The sequence below is a fragment of the Pogoniulus pusillus genome, chromosome 13 (genome assembly GCF_015220805.1).
Source record: "Pogoniulus pusillus isolate bPogPus1 chromosome 13, bPogPus1.pri, whole genome shotgun sequence".
Taxonomy (NCBI): domain Eukaryota; kingdom Metazoa; phylum Chordata; class Aves; order Piciformes; family Lybiidae; genus Pogoniulus; species Pogoniulus pusillus.
The window spans coordinates 24,439,187-24,450,639 of NC_087276.1; the positions used below are offsets into that span (position 1 = coordinate 24,439,187).

At 49.0% G+C, this 11,453-nt stretch overlaps 1 protein-coding gene across 1 annotated transcript; it reads right to left on the reverse strand.

Moving 5' to 3' along the window:
• Window positions 1-1,271: 1,271 nt before the first annotated feature.
• On the reverse strand, window positions 1,272-10,585 carry TMEM11 (transmembrane protein 11). The gene is made up of 2 exons (XM_064153590.1): window positions 10,378-10,585; window positions 1,272-2,206 (listed from the first exon to the last, which is right to left on the reverse strand). The coding sequence occupies exons 1-2, from the start codon at window positions 10,440-10,442 to the stop codon at window positions 1,690-1,692; spliced, it is 582 nt and encodes a 193-aa protein (XP_064009660.1). The 5' UTR covers window positions 10,443-10,585; the 3' UTR covers window positions 1,272-1,689.
• Window positions 10,586-11,453: the final 868 nt, after the last annotated feature.

An 11,453-nucleotide genomic window follows, 5' to 3' on the forward strand; every position in this document is an offset into this window, starting at 1 on the left:
TGTTGCCACCTACAAGTGCCTCTATGCCACTGGAGCTTACTCCAGCCCAGGTGCCAGCTAGGGTACAGCTGGCTGGGCAGGTGGTTAAAAGCACTGGCTCAGAACTCCCAGCAAACACTGTGTGCCCAGCACGCACACAGGGCCAGGATGCACTCCCTGCTAACACAAAAGCTGCATCAGCAGAAAAGCACAAGTTGGAACCCTGGCCAAAAAAGCCTGCTGCAGCCCAGAGGCGAGGAGCAGTTCTCCCTGCCTGCTGTCGCAACTGGGAAAGTTAAAGATAGAACTCAATTTGATTTCTGACCTCCAGAGACTCCTTCTCAAGGTCGGAGCTTCAGCTGTGGAGGTCAGACTGTGATGACCCAGGAAGCAAGTGGCACACCTGTGTGCAGGCAGGTTTTCTTACAGGGCTTTGCTCCTGTACCCAGATCATAACACTTGGAGCAGTGCCAAGCTGGCCCTCTAGATGCAAACCACGCCTGGTTTCCATCTGGTAGGAAGAGATTATGGAGAGCAAGCTCCTGTCTTCTAACAGTAACTGGCAGATCTTGCAAAACAGTAAAATAGCTCCTGTTCTAAGAACAAGACTTTGACAGTTTGGAGCTAGAAGATGAATTAATGCACAAGATTGAACTCTAAGATTTCACATAACACAGTTAGCATCACGTGGATGCCTTGCAGCAGTAGCAGGCAGCTGCAGAAGTGTCTGTTCCAAGCAGGAGCAGTGGGATTGCATAGCTGGGGCACAGCCATCCCAAAGCCAGCATTAACAGAACACAAAGGTAATACAGCTGAACTCCTGCCAGCTGGACTCCCTCGGCTGCAGGTGGTACAGTATATTCCTGTGCAGATTGATCCATAAGGACAAAGAACCTGCACAGGTACCAAGTAGAACATGTTTGTAGCTGGAAGCTTACAGTCTTATCTCCACTGAGCAGAGAAGCAATGGCTGGAGGCGTGAGGGCAAAGGACTGGGATATCTAAACATCAATGGTTGGTTTAAAAAGTGATTACCAGAAGGATCTGAACACTGGGTTAACGAGGAAGCCTCATCCAAGAAGCACAAGGAGTCAAGCAAGAGGAAAAGCAATGCTCTGCAGCTGGCTGCTGTGAAGTACCATGACGCTGCTGCCACGAGTGATGGACAAGATCAGGCCTGTGTGAGCACGGATAAATGCTGACCACCACGGAGTTCTCACAGCAAAGGCCCCATCCCCTGTTAGCACACTCTCAAAGGGGGCTAAGATAACAGTAACAAGAGAGCAAAAGCATTTGAAATTCTCATCCTTTAATGGTCAATGATAACTTCTGGCTGGTTCTGTGTAATACAATGTACTTAAACGTTCCCCCCCTCCCCGAACAAAAAAAGGGAAAAAAAGAAAAGGGAAAAAAAAAAAAGACAGCTCTCACCCCCCCCTTTCTCTTTCTATAGCTTTCTTGCCTCGACATCCCGCTGCTGGATTGGACTCCCATAGCCTAACATGCAGCTCTCAAGTCACCACACATCCACATCTCAAAGTATAACAAAGAACTGAAAAACCTTGGTGCACCAGTGGTGTGTTATTTCCCAAATAACAGCTCTATTAAGCCAAATCCTTCCCAGTCTCCACTGCTTCTCAAAGAGGAAAAACAAAACTATGGGAGTCTTAATACACTTGTCTTTGTGGGTTCCTCTCTTCCCTGCTGAAGTCATACAGCATAGAGTTCATAGATCTTCTTTACACAGTACACCAGGGCAGCCAGTGCTATCGTGTTGTGCAGTCTCTTTCTGTGCAGGTCGTCCTTCCTCACCAGCACCACGGGAGTGGAGGAGGTGAGCGTATGCAGGGGCAGGCGGGAAAGTTTATAGGCGTCGTACTCTACTTGGTACTTGCAACAGGGATCAAACTGCCAGGAGATGCCATAGAGGGTGCAGCAAGCCACGCTCAGCACACCAGCAGGCAGGGAGATGTAGTGAGAATAATCTACTGGAAGCGCCAGAGGGGTGAAGAGACAGGTGGTGCCCGCCAGCACGGCGGTCTTGTGCAGGCAGTTCCCCACGGTGATCCAGCGGGCTGTCTCGTCCCCAATGCGGGTGGGCTCTATCACTATGTACTTGTACTGCGCTTCCAGGGCCTGCTCCAGCTCGTACTCAAACTGGTCCTGAGCGTTCTCTCCATTGTAGATCTCATGCACGATGTAGCAGTCCGTGGAGGACAAGGTGACCCTGGTAACGGGAAAGGCGGAATTAAAACTACAGAGCTTCAAGACAGACCTTCCACCTCCCCCAGCTGTGAGAGCGGGAGAGAAAAACGGCCAAGGTGAGGGCAGCCCCTCACGGGCAGTCAGTCACTGCCTCTGCCACTCCACAACAGGCTGCTTTTCAACTCAGCCTTCATTTCACATTAGCTAATAAGGCCTGTTGGACACGAAGTCATCCCAAAATAAGGCAACGTTTTTCCTTACCTTCTTCCTAACTTGGAGGAGCTAGAACATTGAGCAAACAATCTCGTTAGCAATCCTGAGATGTTCCTCACACTCAACCCGAGCAGTTTCTCTGGATACTGGGAGTGTCACACCTTTGTGACCAGGCTGCAGCAGTGAGCGAACCGCTTGGCAAGTTCTCACAGAAAATTAGACTAGCAGTTCATCCATCAAGAGGCACTGGAAAGTTCTAGGAGAGGAGTCATCTTCGGGTAAGTATGTTTGTTTTCTCCCAACACTACCTCCTTGCCACTGATGCCGCTTGTTGCCAAGCCCTTCATAGTAAACGCAGCCTCGTTAACCCAACAAGTACGGCCAAAAGACATTGGCTGGATGCACAGGTGAGAAAGGTAGCAGAGCACTTCGCTCCCTCCTTAGAGAGCAGTTCACTCCCTCTCCAGGAACAGGATGAAGCAAAAGGAGCAATTTTTTAACCCTGGCAGGCTTTAACAGCGAAGGAGCCACTGGCTTTACCTTGGAGCACACTCCCTGATGACAAGGGGAGTTACGAGCATTGTATATCCTCCATTTTAAGAGGCAGCATTTAGCTACCAGAAGTCACATCCATTTCTACCTTTCCTCCAGCCTCTTCTCACGCATCAACTCAGCTGCATTAATGTAAACCCGTTACAAAACAGGGTTATGATTGTACTGCCAAAAGGTAAACCACTGCCCATAAGAACAAGGCCCAGCCCTCCCTTCTAAGCAGAAGAAAATCTTGATACACTTGTGCTTAAGCAGAACAAAACTGAGCACATGGCCTCTCAAGGATAAAAATACCTAGCAGATTCCTTTAGCAGAAGAACACCACACACATAGATTTGACCTAATCACAGCAGACAAAACCACCTCAGCCCAACAGCATTTCAACTCTCCTGCAATTGGGATGCAAGACACTGCTGAGATGGGAGAATGAAACCAGTACTTTCTGCTCCCTGAGTACAATGGTACTTGTGTGTGTGCACTGGAAAATAAAGGGGGAAAAATACACATTCACAAGCTGCTGTTACCAGACGTCACCCTTAATGTGCAGCTCCATTCGTGCTGCAAAGGGTAAGTGCAGTGGCCATCTGTAATCAAAAGTATTGTTAAATTACAAGCTGTTGCCAGAAGTAGCTGCTTTTATGAACACAGGCAAAAATATCACACATCAGGACTCAAGAGGCTGCAGCCTTTCTCAAAGCAAAGTAATAAGCAGTTTAATTTAAAGTCTGGCTGGAATTTCTAGAAACTGAAAGGAAAACTCAACTTACAAGCTAGTTACTAAGTTCTCGGCAGTGCATTTTCCCCTTGGCCTCTTCATGGGTAGAGAAGGAAAATAAGAATCTACCTGAATGCTGTTGTGTGCCAGGGGCTTCTTCAGGGCTATCATCTTGTCAGATATGGTTTGGAAAATGACAGTGAGCTCTTTCAGCACTGGATGTGGTGGGCACTGGTACTCTGTAGTGAACTGGCAATTATGTAAAGAAAAGCGCTGAAAGATAGAATCTTTAAGGTTGAAAAAAACCTCTGAGATCACCAGGTCCAACAATCAACCCAACACTACCATGACCACTAAACCATGTACCTAACTGCTACGTCTATACATTTTTTTAACACCTCCAGGGATAGTGATTCCACCACTTCCCTGGGCAGCTTGATTTGGAACACAGAATGACACTAAATTAGTAAGAAATAGGAAAGGGCTTCAAGTCCTAGAAAAGTGACCTTGACTTGTGTTGTGATCAAGGGGAAAGGGTGCTCCATACAGGCAAGATGTAGTGTTGGAGTGGCAACTTTCAGCTCCTAACACAAATCTCAGGACCTATATCCCCTGATTTATGTGACTATGGGCAGGGCTGTGCCTGAGTGGATTATACTTTCTGGAATGTTTATCTTGTAGCACTCTCTGAGATTCCAAAACAGTGCCCATCTCTAATGCACCTAAATATCAGCTGACATTGAGGAGTTCGTAACAAAGAACTAGTTAACCAGGTTGTTACCCTGACACCACTGGTAATGGTTTCTGCCAAGGATTTCTTTTCCTTGATGACAACTGTTCCAAGTGCAGCTTCTTCCAAATGAAAAATCCAAGGTGCATTACAACACACATGCTGAGAGTCTCTACGACACCACTATTGATGAAACCACTCTTGCTAAGGCATGATGAATACAGGAAAAAGCTACTGCTGAGAGGTGTTTTCGAGCTGGAAGCTGACATAGTGCTAACAAAGCCTTCCAGTTAAAATTATTATTTCTTATAAAAGAACATTTTCTAACACCTAGGAACTTGCAGTGGCATCTGCAAAACAGAGCAGCAGAATGCAAATTCAACTAACAATTCTGCAGAAGCTTAGGAACAGCATGACAGCCTGATGACCCTAGGATCTTCTCCCTGTCAGTAATGGGAAAACAAAGGTGAATCAAGCCCATTACTCCTCTGTCCATGGGAAACACAGCTTACTCTAGGAATCAAGTGAAGCAGCTACATGGTATGGGATTTCTCCAGGCCCTGCATCAGGACAGGTGGCACTAACCACCTCACTCTCCTCACTCAAGACCTATTGTCTATTTTTCCCTCTGAAAATTCCTTCTTTCACAACCAAAGCCACACCACAAGCAACAGCCACCTGTCAAAAAGCAGGAATCCCACAGACTTTGCCCAGAGGCAGTAATGTCCATCTCTTCTGGAATTCATTTGGCTCACCAGGCTCTGGGGCTTGGTAACAATAGTCAAGAAAAGCACAATCCTCCTAAGCCAAAACAAGCAGACCTTAAAATATGCTCTGTTGAAAAAAAATAGTGGGAAATAAATGGCACAAAGGCTTCAGCCCTGATGCAGCCTGCCCCCCTAACTATACTGTTTCTCCAAATTAGTCTTCTAATATGGGATTAAATATCCCAGTGCTGAAGCTGCAAATGGCAAAATGGGCAACCCAAAACCAAAGAATGAAAAATGAGCTGCTCAAACAATAGAAGGGCATACAAAGAGTCAGCAATGCCAGCAGAAAGTCTAAACTTCCATAACAGAGGAAAGCAGGGTTTATCACCTACTATTTTCACACAAAAACTGGATGTCCCTGGAGGATGGGAAGCTGAAAACTTTTCTGTTTTCAGGCGAAATGGAAAGAGACACAGATGAGATACATGGGCTTGAGAAGGTTTTAGACCTTGTTGGCATGCAGAGTAGGACCGAGAACCTCTCTCCACAGAGGCAGTCTCTCCTGACACAGCCTTTCAATTGAATGCAGCAGCTGCACAGGAATAAATGCAGTCAAAGCAACCAGATTTGCTCAAACACTGGAGGCTGTGGAGTCTGCCATTTGGAGCTTGTCCCCCACCCCCCAGCAATGACAAACAAAAATGCTGAGCAATGCAACCAACTCCAAGCTGGCATCCACTCATTACAAAGTGTGGCCATTTTATATAACTTCCATTTCATGTAGAAGAATGGAAAATAACCAGTGGCAGAGAGGATCTAGGTCCAGAAGTCCTAAAATGCTGCCCCATTTTGTGAAACTCAACAGCTATTAACTAGACAGACCAGAGCCTAAAAGCAGTTGTCAATATTGTTTAATCAAATGAGTTTCCAGGATCTGTCTCCCCACCCCCTAAAGAGGGCTGTGAGTTACAATGCTGTTCTGTAAGAATAGTTCTGGACCTCATATTTAAGCAGTTTATTGTGGCTTCATCCACTCTAAAGTGGACAATTTTTACATGTCCCATTCCTGGTGCCAGCTGAGGGAATGTGACAGTACTCTCAGCTATCCACACAGCAAGATGAAAATCGTGTGCAGTCATTGTTGTAAACTGAAGGTATTGCTAAAGTTATGTGAGGAATCAGTTGTTAACAGAGCTACAACCAGCAGGAGGGGCAGAAGTATCTGTCTTAGCTATAGGGCAAGCTTCAAATTACATTTGGATTATCTTCCTAACATGGGAATATCAGAGAGGACCAGGAGAGGGATGCTGCAGCTGGTGGAACAATAGCAGCTCCAACAGTTTCCCATTTGGAGCCCTCAGAGCAGGTCCACTGCTCTGCCTCCTGCCTAGAAGCACTCTCCTAGCTGCTTCCTCAAAACAGCAGCTGTAATGTAAGTTTTCATTGGATAGTCTTTAGGGACGAAGAAATAAACACCCTCCTAAGGAGAAGGCACAACACCACTCAAAGTGAAGTTTTGCCAGGTGCCAAGTGGCAGAGAGAGAAATAAACAAACAGAAAATGGGGCAGATGAGAACATCCTGGAACAAACCCCAGCATCCTTCTGCCACCATCCACTTGCAGGGAGAACGTCAGCCTCAGGAGCCTGCAGCCCTCAGCCTAAAGATGTTCCTTGATCTGCCAGACAGATTTTTGGCAGGAGTTGCTTGTCTTGGAACCATCTCAGTTCTGCAGAACGTTCAGAGCCACTACTGGAAACAATCTCAATGCACACAAAGCACAGGTACAGTTGTGTGCAAACAAAACAGTTCTTTTAAAGCCCCTCCCATAACACTTCGATCAAGCTTGTTTGTTTTCTTTAAAAGAAGAACATTCCTGGTCAGCAGCATTGCTCCAAGCATCAAACACACATTCAGATCAACTGAAAACGAAGACCAGTCTGATTAGAAGTTAAAAAACAAGAAAAAGAGAGGCTTGCAGCAGTGACAGAAACAGCACACACACACAATTCAGTTTAGCATTGCTACAGAGAGGCTACGTGCTGGCTGTGTGAGCAGAAAAAGGACATTACTGATGGTCAGAGCATGCTGTCTGGGGTCATTATTAGCATCTCAGCCAAGCATAAGTTGATGAAGTCAAGGCATGACAAATTCAAAGACTCAACTTCCCTCCCTCTACATAAATCCTTCATGAAATTTCATTTCAGGATTAAGGAACCAGCTGTGATCTGGCTTTGATCCTCAGTGGACGTACTCCACCTCAAAGTCCTCCTCGGTGGTGTATCTTCCTATTCAGGAGAGCTCCAGGATACCACATACAGAAAGAATTAACACATCAGAGATTAAACACCTGAAGAATGATTTCTCTGCTTGAATGTCCACACAATCTGCCACTCTCGTGCCATTAGCCAGGCTGTCAGGCCTGCAGCTTTAAGAGGCCCATTCTCAACAGGCTGTCAACACACACTGAAGAGGAGGAAGAACGGGAGAAGCATAGCAATAAAGCAAGGTTTGAGTTCAAAAGATGTACCTTAAATAGGAAAGGGAGCAAAACATAAGGCAAGATCTTCAAACAGCCTCAGCAAGGGAAGACAGCACTAAGGAAAGCATCACCAGAGCATAACAAAAAACCCCCTCCAGCCACCAGAGCAAGAAGAGGTGTCAATTTTAAGTCAACTAATGATTAGCCAGGCTAATGGAAACAGGTCAATCATTGCTCTAAGCAAACAGAGTACCAGAAATTTGAGCAGCACAGGTAGCGAAAGGAGAGCTCTTTAAGGGGGCAGAGAAGCCAATACAAGCAGTGGTGATGACATTAAAGCTGCTCTTTCTGGGGTTTATTAGAACATCTCCCAGGGGAACAAATGGCATTCTGTCTTGCGTTCTGGCGGCCGTCGGGCTGAGTCTCATACAAAAACACCAAGTACAATCCAGTGTCTGTTCTGCATAGAAAAGTTGTTTTGCTCTACAGATTAACAATTCCCTTTAGAGAGTCTCCATTAAAGACTCTATCCAGAAAGAAGAAAAACAAATATTTAGTCGGATCTCTTCAGTGTTTTGGGTGGTTTTGTTTAACCAGAACGCCAGCTGGAGTTCACAGCCAACATCCTTTGAAATCTATGGCCTTACATTTAGGCCTGGTGAGGAAAGCACTTTTTGACCATTTACTGACTCTTGTATCAATAAAGTAATTTATGAAAGGATACACTCTCCACAGATAGAACTGCTAGACTTGATCTTTTTTTTCACACTGAAAGCTGCTCCAGTCTAACAGCAGACAGTATTTTATTCACTGCTGAGTCTCCTCACACCACCTCCCAACACACAGATGCCTTTTTAGACTAGCTGGCTGACAACTCTAAAAACCCCTTCAAGCAGCTCATTTATGAGGAAATCTAGATTAGATTAGAATATTCTGTCCAAATGAATGTGTCTGCAGACAAGAATCCTGCCCAGCCTAAGAAAACTGTGTTCACTGCATAAAGAGCACATGTCATCACTTGATGACATCAGGTCTGCCAGCACCACCTTTTACACAACCCGCACCGCCAGCAGTCAAACAAGACTGGTAGGTGTGACATAGGATGAGCCACTGATGGAGAGAGGCAGAGGCCCAGCCATGGGTATCTCCAGCTGGGTGACTGCAAGGAAGAAGTAGCACCCAGCTGACATCACCTCACACCTATCAGAAGTATGATCTTCTGTCACATTTGCAGGGAGTGACACCCAAAAGAACCACCACCTCTTGACAGGAGTTGTGACACACTGGTCAGTGGTGTACCCATGGTTCTGCTACACCACTTCTGTGCTTTCTTATGCTTGGCTACACACTTCTCATTGGCAAAGGAAGGCAGCAGCTTCACGGAGTGACTCATGTTTAGGAATAAGTATCTTTGAGCCTAAGATCACAAGCAACCACTGCTTCAGAATAACCACCTCAAACTACAACTGGGTTATTGGATAGTTCACAGATGAAGTTAAAAGGTTAACAACTCACTTTCAAGTCTGCATCAGTTTTCATCCTGGTAGAATAAATTTCATGGAAGATATTAAGTGCTCTTTGCCATATTCTCCTCTTCACTGCTACTGGAAGGTCTATCACATGAAAACTCCACACTTCAGCTGTCTGGGTGCAGACAGCTTCAGCACTATGCCACTGAGCTCGGTGGTATTCTCAGTTGTTTAAATAAAGTACACTGATACAGTAATTCCATTGGCTCTTCCAGTTCAATTACTTTAGAACTCCCTGAGCACAGACAGCATTCCTGCGATTCACATTAACGCCAGGAGGTTAAGGGTTACTCGTGGCTCGCCTTGGCTACGTAGATTCAACGCCACGAAAAAGAATGCCGTAGAATTGGAGCAGGGGAACGAAATGAAGCGAAAACCACAGGGAAAATTAAGAGGGTTATCAGGGGCTCTAGGTAAGGCAGTAAGACAAAAGAAAACGCCTCACAATAAAAATGCAGCAGCTTTCAGCAGCTGCTGGTTACATCAGGCAGCCCTAGGGCAAAAGAAGGAAAACGCCAACGCAAGGAAATGCAAGAATTAGTATTTTAAGTAGGTAAGGAACCGCGTACACGGATTTTAAAGTAGCTCAACAGGATTTTCCTCTCTTTTTGCTCTTTTAAAGTTATGAGACCCAAACTTCTACAGGTACTCTGCGGGCAGTTCCAACATGTCTCGGCTGCTCCTCCACCTTGACGGAGGCAAAGGGAGAGCGTTAGCGAGCTCTCTGTGAACGTCGAGGCGGCAATCGCCGCCCATCACAGCCTGCTCCGTCTCGACCGATGGGGGGTGCACGGTGGGTCCTCCCTGAACCCCCAGGCGGCCGGGACCGCCGCGGGCGCCCGCACAAAGAGGTCACCCTGGAGGACTCATCGCTGCCCTCACCGCCTTTAAAAATAGCCGTGGAAGGAGCCTCCCAGGGCTGGCCTTCCTCCACCCCGGCCCCGAACGCCGCATCCCCGCGGCGGGAAAGGCTGCGGGCCACGCTGACCTTCCCCAGCCTCGCCAGTCCCCTCCGCCGTCCTATCCCGCCCCCCACCCACAACACGAAGCCCACCGGCCCCGGACAGCCTCTCCGCGCCTGGCCCGCCTCAGAGGAGCCGCGTCCCCCACCCGCCCTGCCCGGCCACACTCCCCTCAGCGGGGCCCCCGCCCTTGCCGCGGGGTCGTGGGGAGCCCCGAGCGGCTGCAGCCCGCCCCCTCCCGCTCCCCGTTCGCCCGAGGCGCCGCAGCAGCTTCGCATTCTGCAGTCCGGCCACATCTCACCTCTCCCGGCCGCCACCGCTATTGGTGCTGCCGGGGCCAGCGCGCCTCCTTCCCCACGCCGCCATCTTGGAGACACTCCGCTCGCAAATGTCTCCGCCAGCAGGCCTCGGGCCCGCCCCGCTGCACGACGGGAAGTGTAGTGCGCAGGGGCCGACGGCACAGCGCACCGGGCGCGGGCGAGCCTCTCCTGGGACTACAAGTCCCACAGTGCCCCGCGCCGCTCCCCCGCCGCAGAGGCCGCTGGGATGCGTAGTCCCCTGCTCGGGTGCGGGGGTGGCAGGGGCCCGGCGGGGAGCGTGAATCGAGGCCTGTGTCACCAGCGGCTAGCTGCGGATGGCAGAGCAGCCCCCTGCCCCTGGCCCGGCCCCTGCTCCCGGCCTCTGCTGCCGGCGTGCCCCAACGGCAACAGGCCCGCCGTGGGAGGAACGCGACGGCGAGTCCCGGCCTGCCTCGCGGCCCCGCCATGGGGGGGTGCGGCCGGGGCTGCGGCGTCCGCCGGCGGCGAGGCACGTTGGGCCGGGCTGTGGCTGCGGGCAGGAGCCGGTGAGGCTTTGCTGAGGGTCAGCAAGTCCTCCAGAGCTTAAATGTTGGCTTGCTTCCCTGCTCGAGAAGAAACAGCGTTTCTGTTTGCAGGTGGAGGAGGGCTGGAGGACCTCCTCGGAGCAGCATCTCGCTGAGGAGGGGAATGCACTTTGGTGGGACAAACTTAGCCCCTTGAATCAGTTCTGAAACTGGAGGAGAGAATGGGGATACTCCATCACCGCTGCATCTCTGAGCAGAAATAACAGTTCCCGGCCAAACGCAGGCTTGCCACTGTTCGCGTCTGTAGGGCTGCCCCAGGACCCAGCCTGTGCTCAGACTGATCCTGGGGCTATTCCCCAGCACAGCAAGGTCACCCAAGGGGACCAGTACCAGAGTGCTTGGATGGTGTATCCCCAGAATCCTTGGGCCTATCCAGGTTCCATCTCCCAAGGCTTTCCAGGAAAGAAGCCTTTTTCTCTGAATTGTTTTTGCCCTTTACGAACAGCAGCTCCCTGTTCTGCAGCCTCCCCTTCCCTGGAGGTACACTGTGCTGC

Excerpts from the sequence above, each read along its gene's own strand:
- TMEM11 (XM_064153590.1), bottom strand. The coding sequence starts at position 10,442 with ATGGCGGCGTGGGGAAGGAGGCGCGCTGGCCCCGGCAGCACCAATAGC. Across the intron at positions 2,207-10,377 it reads AGCGGTGGCGGCCGGGAGAG|GGTCACCTTGTCCTCCACGG; the intron begins GTGAGATGTGGC and ends TCCCGTTACCAG.